Consider the following 25,869-nt stretch of genomic DNA (forward strand, 5'->3'; position numbering starts at 1 on the left):
ATCATCCATGAAGACTTTGTGCATCTCATATCCGCCCATCTGAGTTTCAATCATAAGGGCAGAGTGCCCTGGTTGGGGAACGCGAGGGGATGATCTGCTCGATCAAACCCAATAGGTTGCTCTGACCAGTTAAGGTACTCGGGTATAGCAGGTGGTGCTTTAACAACCATGTTGACCTGCCGTGTGATCAACTTCTGGCACCGTTTTGACGGACGACCCTTCTGAATCATCATGCATAGGCTCCCTAATGGTTTTAGGTATACATCATTGGCGTGAGCAGTATGAGAAGAATTATGTGGCAATAGCTGCCGGGGCTCCATGTGGCACCAAAGAAGGAGTGGGGGGTAGTACGTTGTAGGTGATCGTCCCAGGTACAGGGGGTGGCCCTGGTTGATGGCTTGATGGTGCATGTTGTTGTAAGCTTCCTGGATCCTCTAAAACTGTCGACCGTCCTTCAAGAGGTGACTTGACCTCTTCCTTCCACTGCCGTCTATGTAAAAGTGAACGTTACACGGGCCTATAACATGTAACATATCTGATTATTTTTTATCGACATTTTATTAAATGCACTAGTAAACAAAAAAAGTAAAGTGCATGTGATCATATTGTTATCACCAGAATTTGACCGAGTCAGAGGTGGGCCGCGATCAAGATGGGCTTGAAGATTATATAATGAAGAAATACGGGAATCGGCCTTATATGCGAAGTTTGGGCTAGTTTGCCCTTGTATCTGTAATATAGTAGATCGCATCTTAGATTAGAAGATAGAGCTTGACCCGTGCACGGTTAGGTGCACGCCTAAATTAGAAAGTCCCCTGGACTATAAATATGTATCTAGGGTTTATGAAATAAACAACCAACGTTCAACCACAAATCAATCTCGGCGCATCGCCAACTCCTTCGTCTCGAGGGTTTCTACCGGTAAGCATCATGCTGCCTAGATCGCATCTTGCGATCTAGGCAGCACAAGCTTTATGTTGTTCATGCGTTGCTCGTACTGAAGCCTTTTTGATGGCGAGCAACGTAGTTATCTTAGATATGTTAGGGTTAGCATTGTTCTTCGTATCATATGCTATCGTAGTGCAACCCTTGCATATCTAGCCGCCCTCACACCTATCTTAGGTGTGGGGGCGGCACCCCGCTTGATCTTTATTTAGTAGATCCGATCCGTTACGGTTGCTCCTTGTTCTTCAAGGATTAGTTTAATATCTGCAATAGTTAGGCCTTACAAAGGGTTGGAGGATCCAGCGGCACGTAGGGTGATGTTTGCTAGTCCTAGACAGGATGTTCCGGGGATCAACCTCGTGTTGGCTTTTAGGCCTTGTCTAGGATCGGCTTACGATCACCGTGCGTGGCCGCGAGGCCCAATCGTGAGTAGGATGATCCGATTATGCGGTGAAAACCCTAAATCGTCGTAGATCGTTTTAGCTTTATCTTGATCAAGCAGGACCACCATATATTCGTGCACCTCGTACGAATCATGGGTGGATCGGCTCCTTGAGCCGATTCACAGGATAACCTGAGAGCCGATCGAGGCTCGTATTTAATGTTTACGTGTATGCCATGCAGGAAACTAAGCGAGGCATCTCCATCACCTTCCTGACCAGGTATAGGTCAGGTGGCACGCCCTTGCATCAGCATCGGACGTGTGTACCAGAGGCTTTGCGGGCCGTCGCTCGGAGGGACCAGGGCCAGCCGCAGCCCTAAGTTGTTCCCGGCTCTACTGTGTTGCCCGTCGCTGCTCGCCGGTGGGTTTTGACCGCAACACATTCTGGCACGCCCGGTGGGACAAGCTTCTTCATCAACCACATCGCCATCTACATCTGAGATGGCGGACGGCACACCAGTCACGTACGAGGATCTGACCGACGAGCTCAGGAAGAAGTATGACGAGGTCAAAGCAATCCTCGAAGCCGACCTCATCGGCTCTTTTCACAGGACCCGTTCACATGGCATCAGGTGGAAGGGTTTCTCGCCTAATGGTGCACTCGATGGGATAGACCTCTCTGCCCCGTCAGAAGAACGCACCAGGTCCCTACGTCAGGAGATCAACTACTTGGTGGCTCACTCGCTGCACCGCCACTCTGAGAACCTGGTGAACACTCTGGAGCGTGTCGCTCTCCGGGTGATCCAGGAGATCATGAGGCACCAGTACTCTCCGTCAGGACCAGCTCTCGGGACATACCAAGGAGAGTTGCCACTCCAGTCCCGTCCACCGCTGCCATTTGCGTGGGCAGCACCAGAAGTGCCGAACTCACCGGCATTCGTCGTCTACAAGATCGGTGGTGACCCTAGTGACTGCCAGTTCTTGTAGGAGGCGCCGAAGGAGATCCCTCACGGGTACATGTGCACATATGTGCCAGACTGCGGTAGCTGGGCGCTCACAAACCAGGCCGCAACATCAGGGACTTCTGGGAAAACAGGAGGAGCGTCAACGACAGATCTTGAGAAGCAAACGTGGCTAACTAAGTACGCCACTCCGACGAACCTCCAGAGCCCAGCTCCTGCAGTTGGCTCAGAGCTGGAAAAGCAAGCATGGCTGGCTAAGTACGCCACCCCGGCGAATCTTCAGAATTCGACTCCTGCAGCCAGCACCGCGGATCAGATCAGTACGATCCTGAGAGACCAGTTCGGCATGGTGCCGAAAAAGAGGACAATCGGCTATTCCAAGCCGTACCCCGACGAATACGAATTGGTCCCGCTACCACCCAAATATCGGCTCCCTGATTTCTCCAAATTCAGTGGATCAGATGGTTCCAGCTCCATCGAGCATGTGAGCCGATATTTGGCACAACTAGGAATGGCCTCAGCGTCGGATCCACTACGTGTGAGGTTCTTCGCACAGTCCCTCACAGGATCGGCTTTCGGGTGGTACACTTCGCTGCCACCAGACTCAATCCGGACCTGGAAGCAGTTGGAAGAACAGTTCCACATGCAGTATCACTCAGACGCTTCCGAGTCTGGCCTTGCTGATCTAGCACAAATACGTCAGAAGCGTGGAGAAACTGTGGCAGAATACATCCAGCGCTTCAGGAATCTTAGGAACCGATGTTATTCGGTTCGTGTGACTGAAAAAGAAGCAGTCGAATTGGCAGTGGTGGGCCTTGCATCACAAATCAAGGACGTGGCCTCTCAGGCAGACTACCCTTCACTGGCGCACATGGTTCAGAAACTGTCAGCATATGAACAGCGCCACCCGGACTTGTACCAGGATAAATTCAAGCGTGCAGTAGTCCTGGTTGAGGCAGATGAAGACGAAGTTTCTGCGGGAGATCAAGAGATAGCAGTGGCTGAATGGACTCGGGGGGCAGCCCCCGTGTCCTGCAAATGGGTTAAGCCACCAGGTCCGCCCAGGGGGTTTGATTTTGACGTGACCAAAACTGAGCAAATCTTCGACCTCCTACTCAAGGAGAAGCAGTTGAAGATACCCGAAGGCCTCAAAATCCCCACGGTACAGGAGCTGAACGGAAAGCCATATTGCAAATGGCATAACTCGGTCTCCCATGCCACCAACGACTGCAGGGTGTGGCGTCAGCAGATCCAAATGGCGATAGAACAAGGACGTCTGATTTTTAACCAGTACGCCATGAAGGTCGACACCCACCCCTTCCCCGCCGTTAACATGGTCGAGTGCACTTACCCCGAAGGTTGCCAGCCGGGATCCTCGTTCAGCATCAACATGGTAGAACCTGGACACCACGCTGGCAAGGACGGAGACGAGGGCAGCTGCTCTCGTAGCAAGGACACAGAGGAGGCCGCTCCACGCGATCGGCTCCGACACGACGGCAAGCGCTACATCACAGAGGGAGAAGTGAAGAACATGAGATATCAGTGACCCCTCTCTGATCACCTCCTCAACAAGTACGTGAGTCAGTATGACCAACGCCGACGATCCAGCGATGATGATGAAAGGGAGCGTCTGGCTAGAGAAGCCAGAAGACATCGTCGGCATGATCGCGATGAGGAGAAGTACGAGCGCCGTGCCAGGGAGAAGTCGAGGGAGCGAGACGACGAGGGTAGACACTGGGACTGCCCCTTCTTCAGACACTGCTGGGACTCAGGAATGAGCCGATTGCCTACAATCGGCAATTGCCCAGAATGCAACCAGGAGAAGAAGGAGGCAGCCAACGTGTCCGTGTTCAAACGTCTAGGGCCTCTCTCACCACAAAGCAAACGCGCTGAGTCCCCTCGGATGGAAGATCTTGAGGATTCGGAAGACGAGGGAGAAGAAGAAGAAGATAGGTACCACCGTCCAAGGTGGTGCCCTGATGGACTCAGCCGTTCTCAAAAGCGCAGGGTTCAGCGACTGCGTGGCTTGGAGGAAGCCGAAAGGCTATACCTGCACACGCTAAGGAAAGCGCGGCCTGATCTGGCCGCCAAGGTCCAGCGGACCCTGGATGAAGAGGGTCGACCACGGAAAATGGAGTGGCGCCCTAAGCAAAGGAAAGCCGATGATGAAACATCGGCTGGCACAAACATGGTGTTCATCCTTCCTTCGGAGTTCAGTGCTCCAGGATTAGACGAGGCACCTGTGGCACAACTTGACTGCGGCTCACGGCCGGTTATCTTTGAGAAGCCACGAGAAAGAAGCTACAGACATCTGAAGGCCCTGTACTTGCGAGGTTATATCGATGGGAGGCCTGTCAATAAGATGCTGGTGGACACCGGAGCGGCAGTCAATATTATGCCATACTCTATGCTACGTCGGTTGGGACGCTCTAGCTCGGATCTAATCAAGACTAACGTGACATTAAGCGATTTCAACGGCCAAGCGTCTGACGCACAAGGTGTTCTGAACGTGGATCTGACCGTAGGAAGGAAAACTATCCCTACAACGTTCTTCGTCGTCGATAGCAAGAGCACCTATGCTGTTCTGCTAGGAAGAGATTGGATCCACGCCAACTGTTGTATTCCCTCCACGATGCACCAATGCATAATACAGTGGGATGGAGATGAGGTAGAGGTCGTCCAGGCCGATGACTCAGCCGAAATTTCAACGGCTGGCATGAACGCGTGGGAAGCAGCAGGCCAAGAGCCCCTCTCAGGTATCAATTTGGACGACTGCGAGCGCATTGACGTGACGAAGGGAAGGGTTAGGCTGGTCTTATCCACCGGCCTGACCATGTAACTGGAGCAAACCAATGAGCAAACGTGGCGAGGCTGATCCTAGTGATCGGCCCCAAAAAATCTATGAAGGAAAGTTATAAGACCTTCATTGAGCGTTTCGATCAATATGGGGGCCGATTTTCAGCAATCGGCCAAAATTATCTTCACCACAGGTTCTGTTTACGTTCAACATTGATCTTTTGGGCAGCGGTCACGTCGGCGGATGAGAGTCAACACGAACCCTAGCGGAGCCGACGTGCAAATACAGTGCCTTGGCTAACCACAAAGCCGATATCTGCAGTCACCTGGCAGATTCGGCTCGGGGGGCATCTAATCAGATGAACAGGTGCAGATGAACCTGTGTGCAGTGAAACATTGGGGACCGATAGAAAAATCGGCCAGTAAAAAAAAAACTAAGAAACGAAGCCGATGCGCAGCCATCGACTCTAGTGTACAAGGTCTACCGGTTCTTCACCAAGTTTCTCCGCCAAGTCCAGTGATCGGTTTGGGTACATCTTCACTAACATTCTCGCCTCGAGGATCCGGCGGCACGTAGGGTGTCGTTTGCTAGTCCTAGACAGGATGTTCCGGGGATCAACCTCGTGTTGGTTTTTAGGCCTTGTCTAGGATCGGCTTACGATCACCGTGCGTGGCCGCGAGGCCCAATCGTGAGTAGGATGATCCAATTATGCGGTGAAAACCCTAAATCGTCGTAGATCGTTTTAGCTTTATCTTGATCAAGCAGGACCACCATATATTCGTGCACCTCGTACGAATCATGGGTGGATCGGCTCCTTGAGCCGATTCACAGAATAACCTGAGAGCCGATCGAGGCTCGTATTTAATGTTTACGTGTATGCCATGCAGGAAACTAAGCGAGGCATCTCCATCACCTTCCTGACCAGGTATAGGTCAGGTGGCACGCCCTTGCATCAGCATCGGACGTGTGTAGCAGAGGCTTTGCGGGCCGTCGCTCGGAGGGACCAGGGCCAGCCGCAGCCCTAAGTTGTTCCCGGCTCTACTGTGTTGCCCGTCGCTGCTCGCCGGTGGGTTTTGACCGCAACACATATATAATGTTAAATATTCATCTAAGATTTGTGAGAATGCGGATTAATCTTTTTATTATTATTATTAAATGATATGAACTATTTTTTATGTCCCTATGACCTAACCAAGTTCAACTAAAGGCCGTCGGCGTAGCTCTGACGCTGTCAGACCACCGTCACTGTGGAAATGTGACGCCGACGGTGGAGCTGGGCCTACGGCCGAAGGGAAATTGTCGGCACGACGAGTACGCTGACGGCCAGAGCTACGCCGACGGCCATTTCCGCTACGCCGACCGGAGATACGCCGACGGTGTGAAGCCGACGGCTACCGTCGGCGCACCAATACACTGACGGCTTCTTCCTCTACGCCGACGGCTGGTGGCCGTCGGCACATAACCGTTTTCCTTAGGCTCCTTGGGTCCATGTTGCGTTGCCGCGTTCTCCTGTCTGGCCACCTCTTGCTTCTTTTTCTGTTCATTCCTCTCGCGCCTTTCTGCCAGAGCTTTCTTTTTTTCAGTCTCTGCGCCTGACGGTTAGTTTCTTCCGTTTCCTGTTTACATTCTGCCGTTTGTTTTCCATGGAATTTTCTTGATTCTTTCTCTAATTCGCAATTCCTTCTGTCTTTCTACTACTGGATGCTACTCCTGCATCAGGTTTCTGATGATCTTCCTTTCTGCCTTATGCTAACTACTTGGCCTGGGCGATCTTACTACGGCAGCTTCATCATGCTAGCTTGCATTGTGGTGTTTTTTGGTACCACGAGAGATGTAAGCATGAAAACACTGAGCGCAAAGTCGTCTAGACGTTAACTAAGCAAAAATATCATAATGCCTCTTCGTTCATGGTTCATCTAATCATGTATGCATCCGATTGGTCAAGACATACTTTGACCAGCAAACTAAGACGATAATGCCATTTCACATGTCTAACATACGAATTTTGACGGAAGTAGCAAGATCGAATCAACCTCAGTACTCAGGATCCTCAGAGTCAAAGGCACTCGTGACTAAAGCGCCAAAATGCTGTTACTCCACTATTAGCTAAGATGTTTGATGGCAGGAACGTTCGCGGAATGTACGCGACGTTGGCCGTCGTGCCATCAGTCTGGCATGAATCCGACGAGACGGAGGACGGCCGCAGGCACAAAACCGAACAGCAATCCACCGCTCCGGTCTGCGGCGGCACACTGAGCCCGGGCTGCAATCTCCTGTGCGACCTCGAGCTGATGCCTCAGCGTCTCGTTCTCGTCAGTGAGCTGAACCATCCACAAGCAGAGTTAAACCTTGGAGAGAACTGGATAGCAACAACAGCAGGAGGGTGCAGGTTTCAGGGTTGGATGGTGTGTATACCTCTTGCACAGTTTCTGTGAGTTCCTCCACTGCTTGCACTAGCTACGCGACCTGCCGGCTCGCAGCGTGGTGGCACGCCGAGTCGATGTCCAGCACCACCGAGTCGGGATCGGAGATGATCCCTTCCAGCACAAACAGCTCCTCCAGCAGGTCAACGTCTCCCTCCTTCAGGCTCAACCTTAGCTGAACGGAAATTTTCAGTGGCAAGTGAGATACTAAGCAGAATGTAGAGTGGGATCAATAGCGACCACCTCTGGTTGTTTGCTTGCTACGAACCTTGCTCAGTAGCCTTTCACGCAGACCGTCATGATCGCCAGAATCAAGGCTGGGATAGGACGCCTCAGATTGGCTGCTACCAGCCTTGCTCAGGGTTCCGTCACGCAGATCATCTTGATCACGAGAATATGGGGTGTGCTTCTTACTGCTATCCAATTCGGTAGGAATCAGTTTGTGTAGAGTTTTTATGAGCTTCGTCCTGGATGGATATTGCCATAAACTCATGATAAACTGCAGCATGACAGCAGTATAAACACTACGTAATAGTATTTGACATTCAAGGAATATGCCTGGTTCCGAAGCGAATGGTAGACAGACTTTCTGGTGAGTTTGACAAACTGGGAGAACAGCAGCACAGCAATGCAGCTCTTGAGCTGCCACCCTGCAAGCAGTAGCCGTATTAAACAAAACTGCTGGTTTGGAAATCCTGAAGAATTGTTTGACAGACCAGTGAATCTTGAAGTATGCGTGTGAGATTCGAGTCACGGTAAGGCACATGATTTGGTTTAGCTGGAGACCAAAAATATGACAGTTAAAGGTAGTCATTAATCAGAAAGGTATAGTAGTGGAGTGACTACTTCCATGTTTAGCATTTGTACAGGGATTGTTGTATTTACCACTTACCCGTAGTTAGGGCATTGATAACATTTCCAAGAGCTGAAAGAGATTTGTTGATCATTTTAGCCTCATCAAGAACACGCCCTTCACCCGTCTACGTGCAGGCGGTTATGACATCCTCTTTGGTGTACCACCTCCTTGCGCTGGACCTCGACCCCTGGTTTTTCCGCGCGGTCGACAAGATGAGAAGGGATTTCCTTTGGCTGGGCAATGACGACGCCAAGGGCGGTTGCTGTCCGGTGGCTTGGCGTCTCGTTTGTCAGCCCAAGTCTTTGGGTGGGCTCGGGCTGCTAGACCTGCGTCGCATGAACACGGCGCTGCGCTCGCGTTGGGTCTGGCTTCAGAAGACGGAGGCTACCAAGCCATGGGCTGGCCTAGACCTGCACGTTGGTCCGGACTCCTGGGCCCTCTTCAATGCGTCTGTGGAGGTCGTTGTGGGCAACGGTAGGGCTTCCCTCTTTTGGGAGGATCCCTGGCTGGCCAGCCTCACAGCTAAGGCCATCGCGCCCGCGCTGATGAAGCTCGTCAAGCCGGCGCTCCGCAAGCGGCGATCTATCCGGGAGGGCCTCGCAAACAACGCGTGGGTGCTTGATATTGCCGGCGAGCTATCCGTGGACGCCACGGTACAGTACCTACAGCTCTGGGACGCGGTACGCGCGGCGGCTATTGTCTGCGACGAAAGCTTCGGTAGTGATGTCTTCAGATGGAAGTGGAGCGGAGATGGCTCTTTCTCCTCTCGCTCTGCCTACAGGATGCTCTTTCATGGCACCATCGGGCTCACGGCGGCGCCCTTGATCTGGGCGTCCTTCGCACCTCTCAAGCACCGGTTCCATGCTTGGCTTGCGCTAAGACGACGGTGTTGGACTGCTGACCGGCGGCTCAGACGGGGCCTCCCATCCCACATCTTGTGCCTGCTCTGCGGCGTCGCCGACGAGACTATCGACCATATCTCCCTGCACTGCAGCTATGCGCAGGGCATATGGCGAGGGTTAGTGCAGCGCCTCACCCTTCCCGATATCGTGCCGGGGGGCAACCTGGGTATAGGCGACTGGTGGGTTCAGGTTGCCTCCCGTTTTGGTGCAGGAAGAAGGAGAGAAGCAAACTCGCTTATCATGCTCGCCATAAGGGCCCTCTGGTTGGAGCGCAATGCGCGTGTCTTCGAAAACAAGCGCTTGCCCATGACGTCCACCCTATCCCTTATGTTGGACGAGTGGGCGTCTTGGTTCGTTGCCCGCGGCGGGACAGCGAGAGAGATAGAGTAGTTTTTCGCGAACCAGTGGTGGTTTGGCAGGGTGTGTGTCGTGTCCCCTCTTGGGTTGTACTATGAACCATCCTTGCCTCGGGCTTTCTGTCGCCCGCTCTAAAGCTTAATAAAATGACGCGCAGATCTCCTGCGGGTTCTCTAAAAAAAAAAAAAGCACCAGTTTTCTCAACTTTCTCTGAACCAGCTAAGTCAACTAGAATAATCTTCCCAGTCCTTACCCTGTAAGATTTTAAAAAAAAGTCACTAGCTACCAACACTAGAATCACTTTCTGCATGATTGTGGTCTACAACTCTACATACAATCCAGGCAGGTATGACAGTCTATACCACAGCAAGGAGAATTGCATTAACACAGAAATTGATGCCTAAGATAATGAATGAGCACAAGGCAGATCTGTTCAGTTATCATATTGTCAGAGAAGTTATGTATGGTTATACAGTTTTTTTTTTTTTTTTTGCGAATAGCATGGTTATACAGTTATATCAACTTAAAATGGAAACAAGAAACATCCATTGAACTATTGATGTTTCCTATTCAAGCATACCTCTCATCTGTAGTGGACCCATGCTGCACTGAGAAAATGTACAGGCAATGACTTCTACTACTGGCCAGGTTCATTTCTATATGCACATTAAGGCAACAAAATGTACAAAATTCGATTTTTTTAACTGTTTCAGAAATGGAAACAGAGGATACGTGTTTCTCCGACAGCTCTGTTGGCAATTCCTTCCTGTAATTTAGACCAGTAAACAGAAATAATTTGGCATGTACATACAGAAAGGAGCTCCAAGAAAATCAACAGCAATCAAAAGAGCAACAAATAACCAACAAAACATACAGAAAGGCGTTCCAAGGCATCTGAACCATTCATAATAGATATCTGCAGCCCTGGCCCTGCGGGTTCGATGGGAATGGCTCAAACGGACGGATCCTAATCGGCCCTGGCAAGGTTTGAGTCTGCCGAAGGATGACAGGGTCACCGAGGTCTTTCAGAGTTGCGTCAGTTTTGTCATAGGGGATGGGAGGAACATCTGGTTCTGGAAGGACAGATGGCTTCATGGTCAAAGGATCGGTGATATTGCTCCTGCGGTTACTGCGATTGTCCCTACCAGGAGAAAGAATAGTAGACTGGCCTCGGATGCGCTTGCTAACAACACTTGGATCTCAGATATACCACCTGACCTGATTTCGGTGGAGGTTTGTTCTCAGTGCATCCATCTTTGGGAAGAACTGGAACGGGTAGAAAGGGATGCTACTGTCCCGGATCGGTTCGTTTGGAAAGGATCTGAGTCAGGAGGCTACACGGCGAAAGGAACCTACCTGATGCTTTGCCAAGGGTCGGTGATTGATGGAGCGCATAAGCCGGTTTGGAAGTCCTTCGCGCCTCTCAAATGCAAGATTTTCATATGGCTCGCGCTCAGGAACAGGCTATGGACTGCGGAGCGAAGATTCAGACATGGCATCACGGCCCACACTGAAACTTGCTACACGTGCTTACAAGAGGAGGACCGAGTGGACCACATTATCACCCTATGCCCCTACGCGAAAGAAGTGTGGCTCGGTTGCTTGCATACAAACCAGTTTGAGGTGGCCTTGCCGCACCTTACTGATAGTTTGGAGGATTGGTGGCTTAGGGCCCGGAGAGTAGTTCAGAAGAGTGACAGAAGGAGGTTCGATTCCCTGGTGATTCTGGTGGCTTGGACGCTTTGGAAGCAGCGCAATGCCCGGGTGTTCGGCAATGTTCGTCTCCAGTTGAACACCGTGCAAATCATAGATAGCGTCAGGGAGGAGTTTAGGTTGTGGGAGTTCGCGAGAGTCGGAGGGAGGCAACTAGTGCCGCGAGAGTAGGCTTAGGTGTGTGTGGTGTGTGGGTGTGTGTGCGTTGGAGCTCGCCGGCTCAGTTGTTCGCAACTTGTTGTACGGCTTCTTGTATATCTGTTTTCTGCCTTCTATAAAGATATGGTGCGCATTTAGCGCACTCTCGAAAAAAAAAAAAGATATCTGCAGCAAAAATTTCAGTTACCCGACATGAAAATCCTTCAAAGGATAGATATTGAACACCTTTCTTTATGGAAATAAAAAATCGAAGTGCAGATGCATTTCTTTCTGACCTCTGTTGCCCCAGAAATGAAAATCCCTTGGCTTTTACTCTCCTTGATTTGTAGATTGTCCTTGGACAAGTCAAGAAGGTCCCTGGAATATAAGGAGATAAAACTTGATTCCCTTGGTAGCAGTATGTTACAGCAGAAACTCTACACGGGATTCATACGCAAACATAAATCAGATTCTCACCTTACTTTTTCCAAATATATCTCCACCTGAGAAACCGTAAATCAATGTAAGTGAAGATCTATCAAAGTGAATCTAAAACCAGCATACGAGGATGGTGTTTTTACCATTGACAACTTCACAGTCCAAGTAGTAATGTTTTCTGATGTTCTTAAACAATCAAAAAGACCATTTACAACTCGCTGAACCAGTCCAGTTTTCAGTTCATTGCAATGCAAGATGCTTGGCCCCTGTCAAGATGCAAATTAACAAATACGTAAGGCCAACGCTGAAGAAACACATTCAGTAATCATCACATAAATTTAAGCCCATGGATGTTCTCTTTACCTCCATGCTATAAGTTTTTCCAGCTCCAGTCTGTACAAATATGAATTCCAAATGAAATGTTAGCACTGTTACAGGTAGAAGCATCTCATTTCATATGCAATGCTTAGGGTAAGTTTGAGACTGTAGTAGGCCAAGCCTCACTTTAACACGCAAAGGGTTTATATGTGCATCATGCTTATCCAAACATTTGTGTACGCTGGTTGTCTGCAGTAACACATACCTGTCCATATGTAATTATGGTGCCATTTATTCCGTTGACAGCATCTGTTCACAGCATTAGTTACTCAATTAGTGCTATTAGGACTGTTGAAGAAATCCAGTCATGACCAAACTGTGGTAATACGAAATGGCTCTGACTATCTTATGCATAAATTTAGAAAGAAAGAGGGAGAAATAAACCTGCAACAATGGCACTAATCAAGCATGAGGAAACACAAAAAATTCGTCAACAAGACCACAGGGATTTCCCATGAACATTAAATACAACAAAAGGATAAACGGAGAAGGCATATGTTCCCCACTTTGTCATTTCCGTTCCTGCTAACACCCACCACCTTTATTATGTAGTGGTGCAGATGATATCAAGCAGGCTTATATTCATTCAGACAGCTGCGGGCAATCGGGCATGCGATATTTTTGGGAAGTTCAGTAATCTGGACCGAAATACAGCTGTGCATCTCACAAGGAAGGAACTGAAGACGAACATTCATCTATGTGCCACACGTATCACAGAGGTGAAAAGGGCAGATGAGTATCCAGACCTTGAAAACAAAAGACTCCGAGCCCAGTTTCCTGAAGCAGACCTTGTCATCGTCCCCCTTCCTCTCTTTGTGGCTGAGCGGCCTGAATCGCACACACACCGTGACGTTGGAGTTTTTTTTTTTTTTTTGAATGTTTCACCGGGGGGGGAGAGGTTCCCCACCTGAATTTTTCATTCCAAAGTGACGTTGGAGTTGGACATCCTGGCATTTCAAATGGGTGTCAAATCCCGAATTCGGGTAGAGAAACAATGAAATGGCCGCTTAACCGCAGAGGCTTTAGTAAAATTCAGGGGCGCATCTAGAATAGATACCGCGATTTTGTGGATGCTGATCAGTTGGGGGTTAGTTAGTCGCTGGATGGTTAGGAGCTCGTACCTCGAAAACCAACGCCCGGGACCGCGCGCGGACGGGGCGGAGGCAGAAGGGGCGCGACGAGGTAGCAGTGTAGCACGGGAGGGGCGACGCGCGCGCGCGCGAGGGGAGCGGAGGCGTCGGGCGGTGACGCTAAGGTGCGGCGAGCGGCGGCAGCTCCTCTAGGGCTCACGGCGGTGGCAGTCTCGCCCGCCCTCAGTTAGAGCATGTCTAACACGTCATGTATTTTTTCGCCCCTTAAAACGCGAGTAGAGGGCCCTGTATTCACTTTTCGCCGGCCGAAAACTCGGACGAGCTAGCAGACCCCGTATCCCCATCCCGTAAAATATTAGCAGACCTTGTCCGAGTTTTCAACCCCTCAAAACAGGGTTTTTTGACAAATTGGATATTAGAACCAACACAACATTCACATAAAATAAATGTTTTACATCACACAATAATCGTCATAATTATTACAATAATGTTTTTGGGAAATGTCAACAAATGTTCTAATGAAAGAATTAAACAAATAACAAATGTTTGCTTCAAGCCGAACAGGAGCAGCATCATCTCCGTCTCGTCGTCGTTGAGCAACTCGTCGATATCCGAATCGTCGGAATCCGATGACGACCAATCGGTCGACGTCGCGTCCAAATCCGCCATGTGCACATCCTCCAAAGCCATCTACCACGGTGTACCATACATCAGCCCCAAATCCGACCAATTTACCGGCGGCAACGAAGAAGAACGCGGCGGAATACTCACCGGCGACAAACGGCGGAGAAGACCACGGCGGGAGGGCGGGCGGCGCGCGCGGAGGGACGCGGAACTTCGGCGGGGGTGCGGCGGAGGTGCGGCGGGCGTCGACGCAGCTCGACGCGGCTCGGCGGACGGCGGAGGGGCGCGGATCTGACGGATTCCGGCGGCGGCGCGCGGGTGGCGGCGGCGGCGCGCGGGGGAAAATGGGTGGGGGGAACTGAAATGTCCGCGCGCGCTTTCGGAATTAGGATACTGGTTTCGCCCACTATCCCCGCTCCCACCCCGCACAAGTAGGGGGCGACGACCCGCCCCGTACTCGAAAACAGCAAAAAACGATGCGGGAGCCGTTTTTACGGGGCGTGCTAGACGGCCGGGTAGAGCCGAAACCCTCAAATCGGCCGTTATTGTACGGGTTTGCCCCTTGTACGAGGTCTGTTAGACCTGCTCTTACTTGCTTGTGGCCTTTATATGGGCTTAATTCAAAATAAGAGGGCGGAGCCACTCTTCCTCAATCCCAAGTTCCCAACAAGTCGATTGAGACCTCAGCACGCGCCTCCGTTCTATGGTACCGATAGTCCGATACTACGGAATGAAGCGTCTATATCGGGTGATCCATTGATTTGTTTGCAATATGCAGCCCCAACCCAAGTGTCACAACATTGATGCATCCACACCTCACAATACAACACCAGCAAGTACAAATTAGAAGAGATCAAGATAGGGGGATTGGGAATCTTCAACACCAAACATATGAACATCACGCTGATGCTAAAATGGATCTGGAAGCTCTACCAGAATGCGGAGGGTCTATGGGCAGATCTTCTTAGGGCCAAGTACTTGGGAGATGAGGACTTGTTCTCGCCTCTGGTGCCAACGAAAGGCTCACAATTCTGGAATGCGATCCAGAAGGTCAAATGGTATTTCAAGCTGGGAGCAAAACACCAAGTCCATGATGGTCGTCGCACCTATTTCTGGCTCGACTGGTGGACAGGGAGGGGCCCATTACGTGAGAGCTTCCCGCTACTGTTTAGCTGCTGTGACAACCAGTTCATCACGGTGGCGGGCGTGCGGAATGCCGAGGGATGGCGCATCAGGTTTAGGAGAACCTTTGGGTTGGCAGAGATGGTGGAGTGGCAGAATTTATGCAGGATCTTTGACCTTCACCCTTTTGATCTTGAGAGAGACGAGGTGTCGTGGGCCCTGGAAGCCTCGGGTCAATTCACCACAAGATCAATCTATTGCCGGTTGTCGCAGGGGGCGGCGGTAACACATTTTAAGGAGGTTTGGAGGGCTAGGGTTCCCCCCAAGATCAAAGTCTTCCTTTGGCAGCTCATTAGGAGTCGGCTTCCCTCCGGGGTTCAGCTGGCTAAGAGGAATGGTCCTTCTAATGGGGATTGCCCCTTCTGTGGGGATACGGAGGATTGCAACCACATCTTCTTTGGATGTCACCTGGCAAAGATGATGTGGGCGGGAATTAGGGAACTCCTGCACTGCGACTGGAATCCAACAGGGGTTGGCCATTTCATCGCCATCGTTCATGGTCTCTCGGGGTCTCTTCGTAGGCTAGCTTGGTTCACCTTTGCGGCCCAGTCCTGGGCGCTATGGAACATAAGAAACAAGTTAGCAATAGAAGGGAAACTCATCAACAACCCCGCTGATGCTATTTACCATATGTCCATGTACATGCAGAGATGGAGGGTTCTGGTCAGACCGAGGGACCGGCCGCTGCTGGACGCGGCGATGGGCGAGCTTAGGAGGCTACAGGCCACAATCAGGACGGAGGCGGCTGGATGAGCATGTCACAACCCCGGGCGTGCGTTTACCTAGTCCTTGTTGTTGCGCGTTGTACTCCTTCCTTGTGTTGTTTGGACCTGTGTGGACTTGTTAGAACTTGGTATCAGCTATCGTGATGTGCTGGAGTGCGTTGTATCGAATCTTTGTGGTCGTTAGCTTTATCTATAAAGCTGGGCCTTTTGGCCTTCTGTTTAAAAAAGAAACCATTGCTGCCAATTCCTCACACCCTCATTATCCATGACCAAAACTACTCCTGCTTTTGCATCAGAATGCAACTTTCCCTCCCTTTTTTTCTTCCTTTTTATTTCCTACATCATCAGCTTTGGTGTCCACGAGATCCAACTTCTTCTTGACCCAAACACTTCCATCACTACCCTTTCTAGCACCTTTGCACAGAATTCCAGCCTACTCCTAGCGTCCTCCTTCACCTGCAACTAACTCCAACAGTTAATATAATAACAAATTTTCAAAATGACAATATAAGGTTCATCAGGCCATTTTTTCTCTAAACATTCCAAATTTCTTGTTTTCCGAATGCTCCAGATTACCGCTGCAATCCCTAAAGCAAGAATTTCTTTTTTCTTCCCCCAAATCCTTTCAACCAATTGGAAATGCAATGGTCAGCAGAATCAAACTCGAATTTCAAACCAAAAGTACAACTGGACACATTCCAGATGTATCTAGCCAGGGGACATTTGAAGAAAAGATTATTGATAGTTTCATTACACCCACAGAAAAGACATTTTTTCTCACATTTTCCTCCCCTATGCAAAAACACATCTCTTGTCAGTATGCTTTTCTTTAGCATCAACCACAACAAGGTCTTAATTCTAAGGGGTATCTTAACCTTCCACATGAATTTATAAGGAACTACATCATTACATTGCATTGCTAGGTACAGAGATTTAACTGAAAACTCCCATGTGTTAGTCAAATTCCGAACCAACTTGTCAGGTTCATTATTCAGTGTAACGCTCTCTAACAGTTTTTTCAAATCAAGCCATTGTTCTCTAACTCCTCCCACCATTGCTCTCCTAAATCTAAGCATTTCCACACCTGCATCAAAAACTTCTTTGACTGTCACATTTCTATTCATAGATACCAAAAACAATCTTGGGAAGGCCTTGGCCAGACAGGAAGAGCCTATCCATTGGTCCTCTCAGAAACTTGTTTTTGCTCCATCTCCAATTTGGATTTTGAAATGTTGCCAAAAGGATTTCTTGACCTCCATTAAACCCTGCCAGAAATGTGAGTCTCCATTTTTGGTAACTATCTGGCAAAGAGTTTGTTTTTGGAGGTACTTTTTCCTAAGGATTTTTTGCCAGATTCCATCTTCATTAAAAAAAGCTTCCATATCCACTTAGCTAATAAGGAAATATTCATTTTTTCCAAGTCTATGACCCCTAAACCACCTTGGTCTTTTGGCATACACACTTTCTGCCAGTTTACCAAGTGATATTTCTTTTTTTTATTAGTTTCATCCCACAAGAAATTGTTTCTAACTCTGTCCATTTTCTCTCTCACACCAACTGGTATCCTATAGAAGGAGAGCATATATAAAGGGACACTAGTTATGAGTTGATCAGGGTAACTCTTCCTCCCATTACCAACATTTTCCCTTGCCAAGGCTCTAGTTTATTCCTCATTTTTTCTTCAGTAGAATCCCAATCAGAGTTCTTCAACTTTTTTTTTGTTTATTGGTACTCCCAAATATTTCATTGGGAGTAAACCAGATTTACAGGTAAAAATTCTTTCGAAGTCTCCCTCCCTATCTGAAGCTTCCCCTAGACAATAAATATCACTTTTGTGGAAATTGATCTTCAGTCCTGGCATCTGCTCAAACAGACAGAGAATTACTTTCAGGTTTCTTGCATGGTCAAGGTTATCTTCCAAGAGAAGGATGGTGTCATCTGCATATTATAGAATAGCCACACCCCCTCCACAAATGGTGATGGTGTCATCTGCTTCCATGGTGATGTCAAACAAACAAAAAACAAAAAACTTCACTTGTGATGAAGAATCGATGGTGGAGATCACTAATGACAATCCAACGGCTACGATGATGGAGTCTCTTAAGTGTCGTTTACTTTTGATTAAGTGTTGTGTTAATTAATCACTGTATCTGAAGTTCCAGTATCGGGCAACACCGGGCTATCGAATATATGAACCCTAAAGCTATCCTGTGTCTCTTTTTTAATTGTCTTAGCTTAGATTATCACTAGAAATCCCCAATTGATCGAGGGTACTCCATATCGGGAGGTTTTTTCTTCGGGTTCTATAGTTGGGATCTGACAATTGGTATCAAGAGCTAGTCCATTCTCAGACATGAAAAAAAAATTGAGCCCAAGATTTGTCGTGGACAGGCTCTAGAATTCGGCGGCGACTCGAATCGGTGAGACGAGGGAGGTTTGGATCTCTCATCAAATCTATCCCTCCTCTCCCTTTTCGCGACGGCGGGGTTCTAGTCGACAGAGGCGCAGACGGCGGTGACGTCCTCTTTGACATGGTCGATGGTGGCGGCATCGTTCGGGCGCGGAGCAAGTGAAACGGCATGGTTGCTGAGGATCATCCCCCTCAGTGGTTCAATCCCGGTGTTGTTACTTCTTACATGCGCTTCTGGAGGCGGGGCGCTGACAGCGGTAGACGAGTAGTATTTGACAAAATGCCTGGGTCAAAGGCATCAGAGGCGGCGGCGCGGGAGATTGAGGAGTTCAAGCTGGACCTTCAAAGTGTCAACACTCGCACTAAAGAAATTGGCAACAAAGTGGATGAAGTGCACACTACTAGGAAAAGGCCTAGCCGTAAGACTGCCATCAGTGGCGCACCATGACTGCCGTGCGCCACTACTACTTAGCAGTGGCGCACCACAAAACGGTGGGCCACTGTTACAAAAGTAGTAGTGGCGCACCTTGATTCTGGTGCGCCATAAGTAAGTGGTGACAGGAGGCCAGGTCCTCCCCCAACCTAGTAGTGGCGCACGTCTCCGGGGTGCGCCACTGCTACATCCCTTACCTATGGCGCACGTTATAGAGGTGCGCCACTGCTAGGAGGTGTCCAGAGCCCGTTTAGAGATGATAGGCTTAGCAATGGCGCACTGCTGTGGTGCGCCACTGCTACAGAGGTTACCTATGGCGCATGTCATTAGGTGCGCCACTGCTAGGGGGTGGCCAGAGCCCCTTTAGAGATGAGAGGCGTAGCAGTGGCGCACCACTTAGCAGTGCGCCATTGCTATGTCACCCTAGCAGTGGCGCACGGCTATGTGGTGCGCCACTGCTAACCTGGGACCATTTCCTGCTTTTCACCCTCCACTCACATGTGCCACCCACTTTCCCCAAACACTCTTCCACCACCACCTCCCACCAAATCTGGATCTGGTCGTGTTGCCCCTCCTTTCCACCTCATTTTCACCTCTTCATTCACCAAAATTAAGTTGGTAAACTTAATTTTCTTCATAGGTAAGTAATGGTGAAGCTTTCTTAGCTCAATACCCTACTCAATCTCAACTTTTTACCTTATCCAACACTCTAGGTCTCGCCGTATCGGTAACTTTGTTGGTTTTATGCTTTGTGTGTGACCGGTTCCGATCGTCTTGCACACACACGTGTGTGTGCACACATATGTTATGCGAAGCTCATGTGTTGTGTGCATGCGCGAAAAGCGTCTCGATCACGTGCATGTGTGTTGTATGCGAAGCCTCCACATGTGTTGTATATGCAAAGCCTCCGATCCACACATGTGTTGCATGTGTTTGTTTGCAGGGATTTGAAATGCGATGGAGTTGCCAATATTTTGCCGAAACGTTGATTCATTTCCGTTTCGGCGAATAGTAGGCATACTCGCATATACATATGTCCTATTTTTAGGAAGGTCATGCCAAAATTTTCTTTTGGTATGCTAAGATATCCATTTTCTCTATACCCGCAGGCGACCATGGTCCGCATGATGAGCGAAGGCGTTGTGACTAGGTTTTTGAAAGCCGCAACAGCCGAGATGATTAGAAATAACCAAAAGGAGATAAGATGTCCGTGTCGAAGATGCAAGCTGACAAGCCTTATGGACCCTAAAGCCGATATGGTGCGGGACCACCTTCTCATGCGTGGTTTCATGGATGGCTATCGGTGGGAAGGCGACGAAGATGATTATGAATTTGTCCATGGGATTTCAACAAGAAATAAGGAAGGAGGTGATCAGGATGTAGAAGATCTCGGGCATGATCAGGATGTAGAAGATCCCGGAGATGATCATGATCACAATGTAGGAGATCCTGGACCTGATGATGAGGAAGATCAAGATGGAGGTCATCATGACGATCATGAAGATGAAGACGATGGACCATCGTCGATGGACTGGGTGCAGGACCCTTATCTTCAAGAGCTGCTTCTCAGCGGCACGAGTAACGCAAGAGCTGCCGCCCGAGAGAAAGCCAAGATGGATCAATCGGAGGTAGACGCGGTTACTCCATTGTATGAAGGATGCAGGCCGGAGGATACCCGCCTCGAAAGTAACGCTCATGGCACTGGAGATGAAGGTAAAGCACAAAATGACCGACACATCCTTCAACGACAACATGTCATTCTCGGGCAGAACGTCTTCCCAAAGGTAACACGTGTCCGACTAGTATCGAGGAGGCCAAGAAAATCGTGTGTCCTCTGGATTTACCGCATGTGAAATATCATGTGTGCTTGAACGATTGCATCATTTATCGGAACGAGCACGCGGCGTGTACCATATGTCCGGTGTGCGGCGTCAGTCGGTACAAGAAGGGGAAGAAAGCTCCTCGGAAGGTGGTGTGGTACTTTCCGATCACTCCTCGTCTGCAGCGGTATTTCGCGGATCCTAAGCAAGCAAAGCTAATGCACTGGCACGCGGAGATGAGGAAGGTAGAAGATGACGCAGATGATCCGGACAAAAAGAAAAAGGACAGGATGTTGAGACACCCTTCGGATGCTAGCCAGTGGAATGCGTTGAACCTCGAGTACCCAGAATTTGGGGACGATCCTAGGAACATAAGGCTGGGCGCGAGCACCGATGGACTCAATCCGTTTGGCAGCCAGAGCAGCACGCATAGCACCTGGCCCGTGTTTGTGTGGATGTACAACCTCCCCCCCTGGTTGTGCATGAAGAGGAAGTACATTCAAATGAGTATGCTAATTGAAGGGCCGAAACAACCAGGGAACGACATCAATCTGTATATGGGGCTTCTGAAAAAGGAGCTAGCCACGCTATGGGACACGCCTGCCAATACGTGGGACGCTGCCGCGGAAGAATATTTCCCTATGAGAGCCGCACTGCTCACGACGGTGCACGACTTTCTCGGTTACGGATATGTCGCGGGGTAGGTGGTCCACGGATTCAATGCATGCGTCAGGTGCATGGACGACACAACGTACCGCCAGCTAGATAGAGATCCCGGGTCCTCGAAAACGGTGTTCATGGGACATCGAAGGTGGCTTCGCGAGGACGACGCATGGAGGAAACGCAAGGATCTGTTCGATGGTCAAGACGAACCCCGAAGACGGCCACGTACGAGAAGCGGCGAGCAAATAGACGAGCTATTGAAAAATTGGAAAGAGTGCCCACCGCCGGGAAAGAAGCGAAAGGCGCCAGAGCCGCTGCTTAAGGTATGGAAGACGAGGTCTGTTTTCTGGGACTTGCCGTACTGGAAGATCCTCCGTGTGCCTCACAGCCTTGATGTCATGCACATCACGAAGAACGTGTGCGAGAGTCTGCTTGGTACCCTCCTCAACATGCCAGAGAAGACCAAAGATGGGCCGAAAGCAAGGTACGACTTGCAATCAATTGGGATCAGGGAGGAGCTTCACGCGGGACGCCCTAATGATGATGATGATGATGACGATGACGATGATGAGGCGGAGGACACGCAAAGTCGTCGTAAGGGCAAAAATGCCAAAAAGATTGAATATTACTGCCCCCCCGCGTGCTTCACTCTAAGTCAGAAGGAGATCGAGCAGTTTTTCGACTGTCTCCTAGGAGTAAAACTTCCCTACGGTTACGCGGGGAAGATAAGCAGGTGATGTCTACGTTCCCCCTCCTTTCCTGTAGACAGTGTTGGGCCTCCAAGAGCAGAGGTTTGTAGAACAGCAGCAAGTTTTCCCTTAAGTGGATCACCCAAGGTTTATCGAACTCAGGGAGGAAGAGGTCAAAGATATCCCTCTCATGCAACCCTGCAACCACAAAGCAAGAAGTCTCTTGTGTCCCCAACACACCTAATAGGTGCACTAGTTCGGCGAAGAGATAGTGAAATACAGGTGGTATGAATATATATGAGCAAAGAGTAACGGTGCGTAAAAATAGCTTGCTGGCGTGTAGTTGATGGTGGTAGTATTGCAGCAGTAGTAACGCAAGAAACAAGAAACAAGCGATAGTAACGCAGCAGTATTTAGGAACAAGGCCTAGGGATTACACTTTCACTAGTGGACACTCTCAACATTGATCACATAACAGAATAGATAAATGCATACTCTACACTTTTGTTGGATGATGAACACATTGCGTAGGATTACACGAACCCTCAATGCCGGAGTTAACAAGCTCCACAATAATGCTCATATTTTAGTAACCTTTAGTGTAAGATAGATCAAAAGACTAAACCAAGTACTAGCATAGCATGCACACTGTCACCTTCATGCATATGTAGGAGGAATAGATCACATCAATATTATCATAGCAATAGTTAACTTCGCAATCTACAAGAGATCATGATCATAGCATAAACCAAGTACTAACACGGTGCACACACTGTCACCTTTACACACGTGCAGGAGGAATAGAACTACTTTAATAACTTTGCTAGAGTAGCACATAGATAAATTGTGATACAAACTCATATGAATCTCAATCATGTAAAGCAGCTCATGAGATTATTGTATTGAGGTACATGGGAGAGAGATGAACCACATAGCTACGGGCGAAGCCCTCAGCCTCGGGGGTGGATTACTCCCTCCTCATCATGGAGGCAGCGATGGCGGTGAAGATGGCGGTGAAGACGGCGGTGGAGATGGCTCCGGGGGCAAGTCCCCGTCCCGGCAGGGTGCCGAAACAGAGTTCTGTCCCCCGAATTGGAGTTTCGCGATGGCGGCGGCGCCCCTGGAGTCTTTCTGGAGTTTCTTCAATTGGTACTGCGTTTTTAGGTCGAAAGGGCTTTTATAGGCGAAGAGGCGGCGCAGGGGGGCACCTGGGGGCGCCACACCCTAGGCCGGCGCGGCCTAGGCCTGGCCCGCGCCGCCATGTGGTGTGGTGGCCCCCTGGCCCCTCTCCGACTCTTCTTCGGTGTTCGGACGCTTCCGGGAAAAATAGGAGGTTTGGCGTTGATTTCGTCCAATTCCGAGAATATTGCCCGAACAGCCTTTACGGAACCAAAAACAGCAGAAAACAGAACCGGCACTGTGGCATCTTGTTAATAGGTTAGTTAGGAAAATGCATGAAAATGATATAAAGTGTGAACAAAACATGTTGGTATTGTCATAAAACAAGCATGGAACATCGGAAATTATAGATACGTTGGAGACGTATCAGCATCCCCAAGCTTAGTTCCTACTCGTCCTCGAGTAGGTAAACGATAAAAGATAATTTACGAGGTGACATGCTACCAACATAATCTTAATCATACCATTGTAAAGCATATGAGATGAATGCAGCGATTCGAAACAATGTAAATGCAATGAGTAAACAAGTGAATCATATAGCAAAGACTTTTCATGAATAGTACTTTCGAGACAAGCATCAATAAGTCTTGCATAAGAGTTACTCATAAAGCAATAAATTCATAGTAGAGACATTGAAGCAACACAATGGAAGATTAAGTTTCAGCGGTTGCTTTCAACTTGTAACATGTATATCTCATGGATAGTTGTCAATGCAAAGCAATATAACAAATGCAATAAGCAAATATATAAGAATCAATGCACAGTTCACACAAATGTTTGCTTCTTGAGGTGGAGAAAGATAGGTGAACTGACTCAACAATAAAAGTAAAAGAATGGTCCTTCAAAGAGGAAAGCATCGATTGCTATATTTGTGCTAGAGCTTTTATTTTGAAAACATGAAACAATTTTGTCAACGGTAGTAATAAAGCATATGTATCATGTAAATTATATCTTACAAGTTGCAAGCCTCATGCATAGTATACTAATAGTGCCCGCACCTTGTCCTAATTAGCTTGGACTACCGGATCATCACAATGCACATGTTTTAACCAAGTGTCACAAAGGGGTACCTCTATGCCGCCTGTACAAAGGTCTAAGGAGAAAGCTCGCATTGGATTTCTCGCTATTGATTATTCTCAACTTAGACATCCATACCGGGACAACATAGACAACAGATAATGGACTCCTCTTTTATGCATAAGCATGTAACAACAATTAATAATTTTCTCATATGAGATTGAGGATATATGTCCAAAACTGAAACTTCCACCATGGATCATGGCTTTAGTTAGCGGCCCAATGTTCTTCTCTAACAATATGCATGCTTAACCATAGGGTGGTAGATCTCTCTTACTTCAGACAAGACGGACATGCATAGCAACTCACATGAAATTCAACAATGAATAGTTGATGGCGTCCCCAGTGAACATGGTTATCGCACAACAAGCAACTTAATAAGAGATAAAGTGCATAATTACATATTCAATACCACAATAGTTTTTAAGCTATTTGTCCCATGAGCTATATATTGCAAAGGTGAATGATGGAATTTTAAAGGTAGCACTCAAGCAATTTACTTTGGAATGGCGGAAAATACCATGTAGTAGGTAGGTATGGTGGACACAAATGGCATAGTGGTTGGCTCAAGGATTTGGATGCATGAGAAGTATTCCCTCTCGATACAAGGTTTAGGCTAGCAAGGTTGTTTGAAGCAAACACAAGCATGAACTAGTACAGCAAAACTCACATAGAAGACATATTACAAGCATTATAAAACTATACATCGTCTTCCTTGTTGTTCAAACATCTTACTAGAAAATATCTAGACTCTAGAGAAACCACTCATGCAAACCAAATTTTAACAAGCTCTATGTATTTCTTCATTAATGGGTGCAAAGTATATGATGCAAGAGCTTAAACATGAGCACAACAATTGCCAAGTATCACATTACCCAAGACATTAATAGCAATTACTACATGTATCATTTTCCAATTCCAACCATATAACAATTTAACGAAGAAAAAACTTCGCCATGAATACTAAAAGCTAAGAACACATGTGTTCATACGAACCAGCGGAGCGTGTCTCTCTCCCACACAAGCATGATGTAATCCAATTTATTCAAATACAAACAAAAATAAAAGCATACAGACGCTCCAAGTAAAGCACATAAGATGTGACTGAATAAAAATATAGTTTCAAGAGAAGGAACCTGATAATTTGTCGATGAAGAAGGGGATGCCTTGGGCATCCCCAAGCTTAGACGCTTGAGTCTTCTTGAAATATGCAGGGATGAACCACCGGGGCATCCCCAAGCTTAGAGCTTTCACTCTTCTTGATCATAGTATATCATCCTCCTTTCTTGACCCTTGAAAACTTCCTCCACACCAAACTCGAAACAACTCATTAGAGGGTTAGTGCACAATAAAAATTAACATATTCAGAGGTGATACAATCATTCTTAACACTTCTGGACATTGCATAATGCTACTGGACATTAGTGGATCAAAGAAATTCATCCAACATAGCAAAAGAGGCAATGCGAAATAAAAGGCAGAATCTGTCAAAACAGAACAGTTCGTATTGACGAATTTTAAAATGGCACCAGACTTGCTCAAATGAAAATGCTCAAATTGAATGAAAGTTGCGTACATATCTGAGGATCATGCACGTAAATTGGCTTAATTTTCTGAGCTACCTACAGGGAGGTAGAGCCAGATTCGTGACAGCAAAGAAATCTGGAACTGTGCAGTAATCCAAA

General features: G+C 48.3%; 1 protein-coding gene across 1 annotated transcript; it reads right to left on the reverse strand.

Annotated features, from left to right (window-relative positions):
* Positions 1 to 6,986: 6,986 nt before the first annotated feature.
* LOC127342035 (kinesin-like protein KIN-1) lies at positions 6,987 to 13,145 on the reverse strand. The gene is made up of 15 exons (XM_051367974.1): positions 13,038 to 13,145; positions 12,277 to 12,306; positions 12,057 to 12,179; positions 11,953 to 11,978; positions 11,772 to 11,853; positions 10,499 to 10,540; positions 10,357 to 10,390; positions 10,205 to 10,280; positions 9,812 to 9,878; positions 8,402 to 8,483; positions 8,226 to 8,287; positions 8,068 to 8,159; positions 7,778 to 7,976; positions 7,502 to 7,684; positions 6,987 to 7,407 (listed from the first exon to the last, which is right to left on the reverse strand). Exons 2-14 carry the CDS (start codon positions 12,280 to 12,282, stop codon positions 7,544 to 7,546), a joined length of 1,032 nt encoding a protein of 343 aa, XP_051223934.1. The 5' UTR covers positions 12,283 to 12,306; positions 13,038 to 13,145; the 3' UTR covers positions 6,987 to 7,407; positions 7,502 to 7,543.
* Between the last annotated feature and the right edge of the window lie 12,724 nt (positions 13,146 to 25,869).

This window comes from Lolium perenne, chromosome 3 (assembly GCF_019359855.2).
Source record: "Lolium perenne isolate Kyuss_39 chromosome 3, Kyuss_2.0, whole genome shotgun sequence".
Classification (NCBI taxonomy): domain Eukaryota; kingdom Viridiplantae; phylum Streptophyta; class Magnoliopsida; order Poales; family Poaceae; genus Lolium; species Lolium perenne.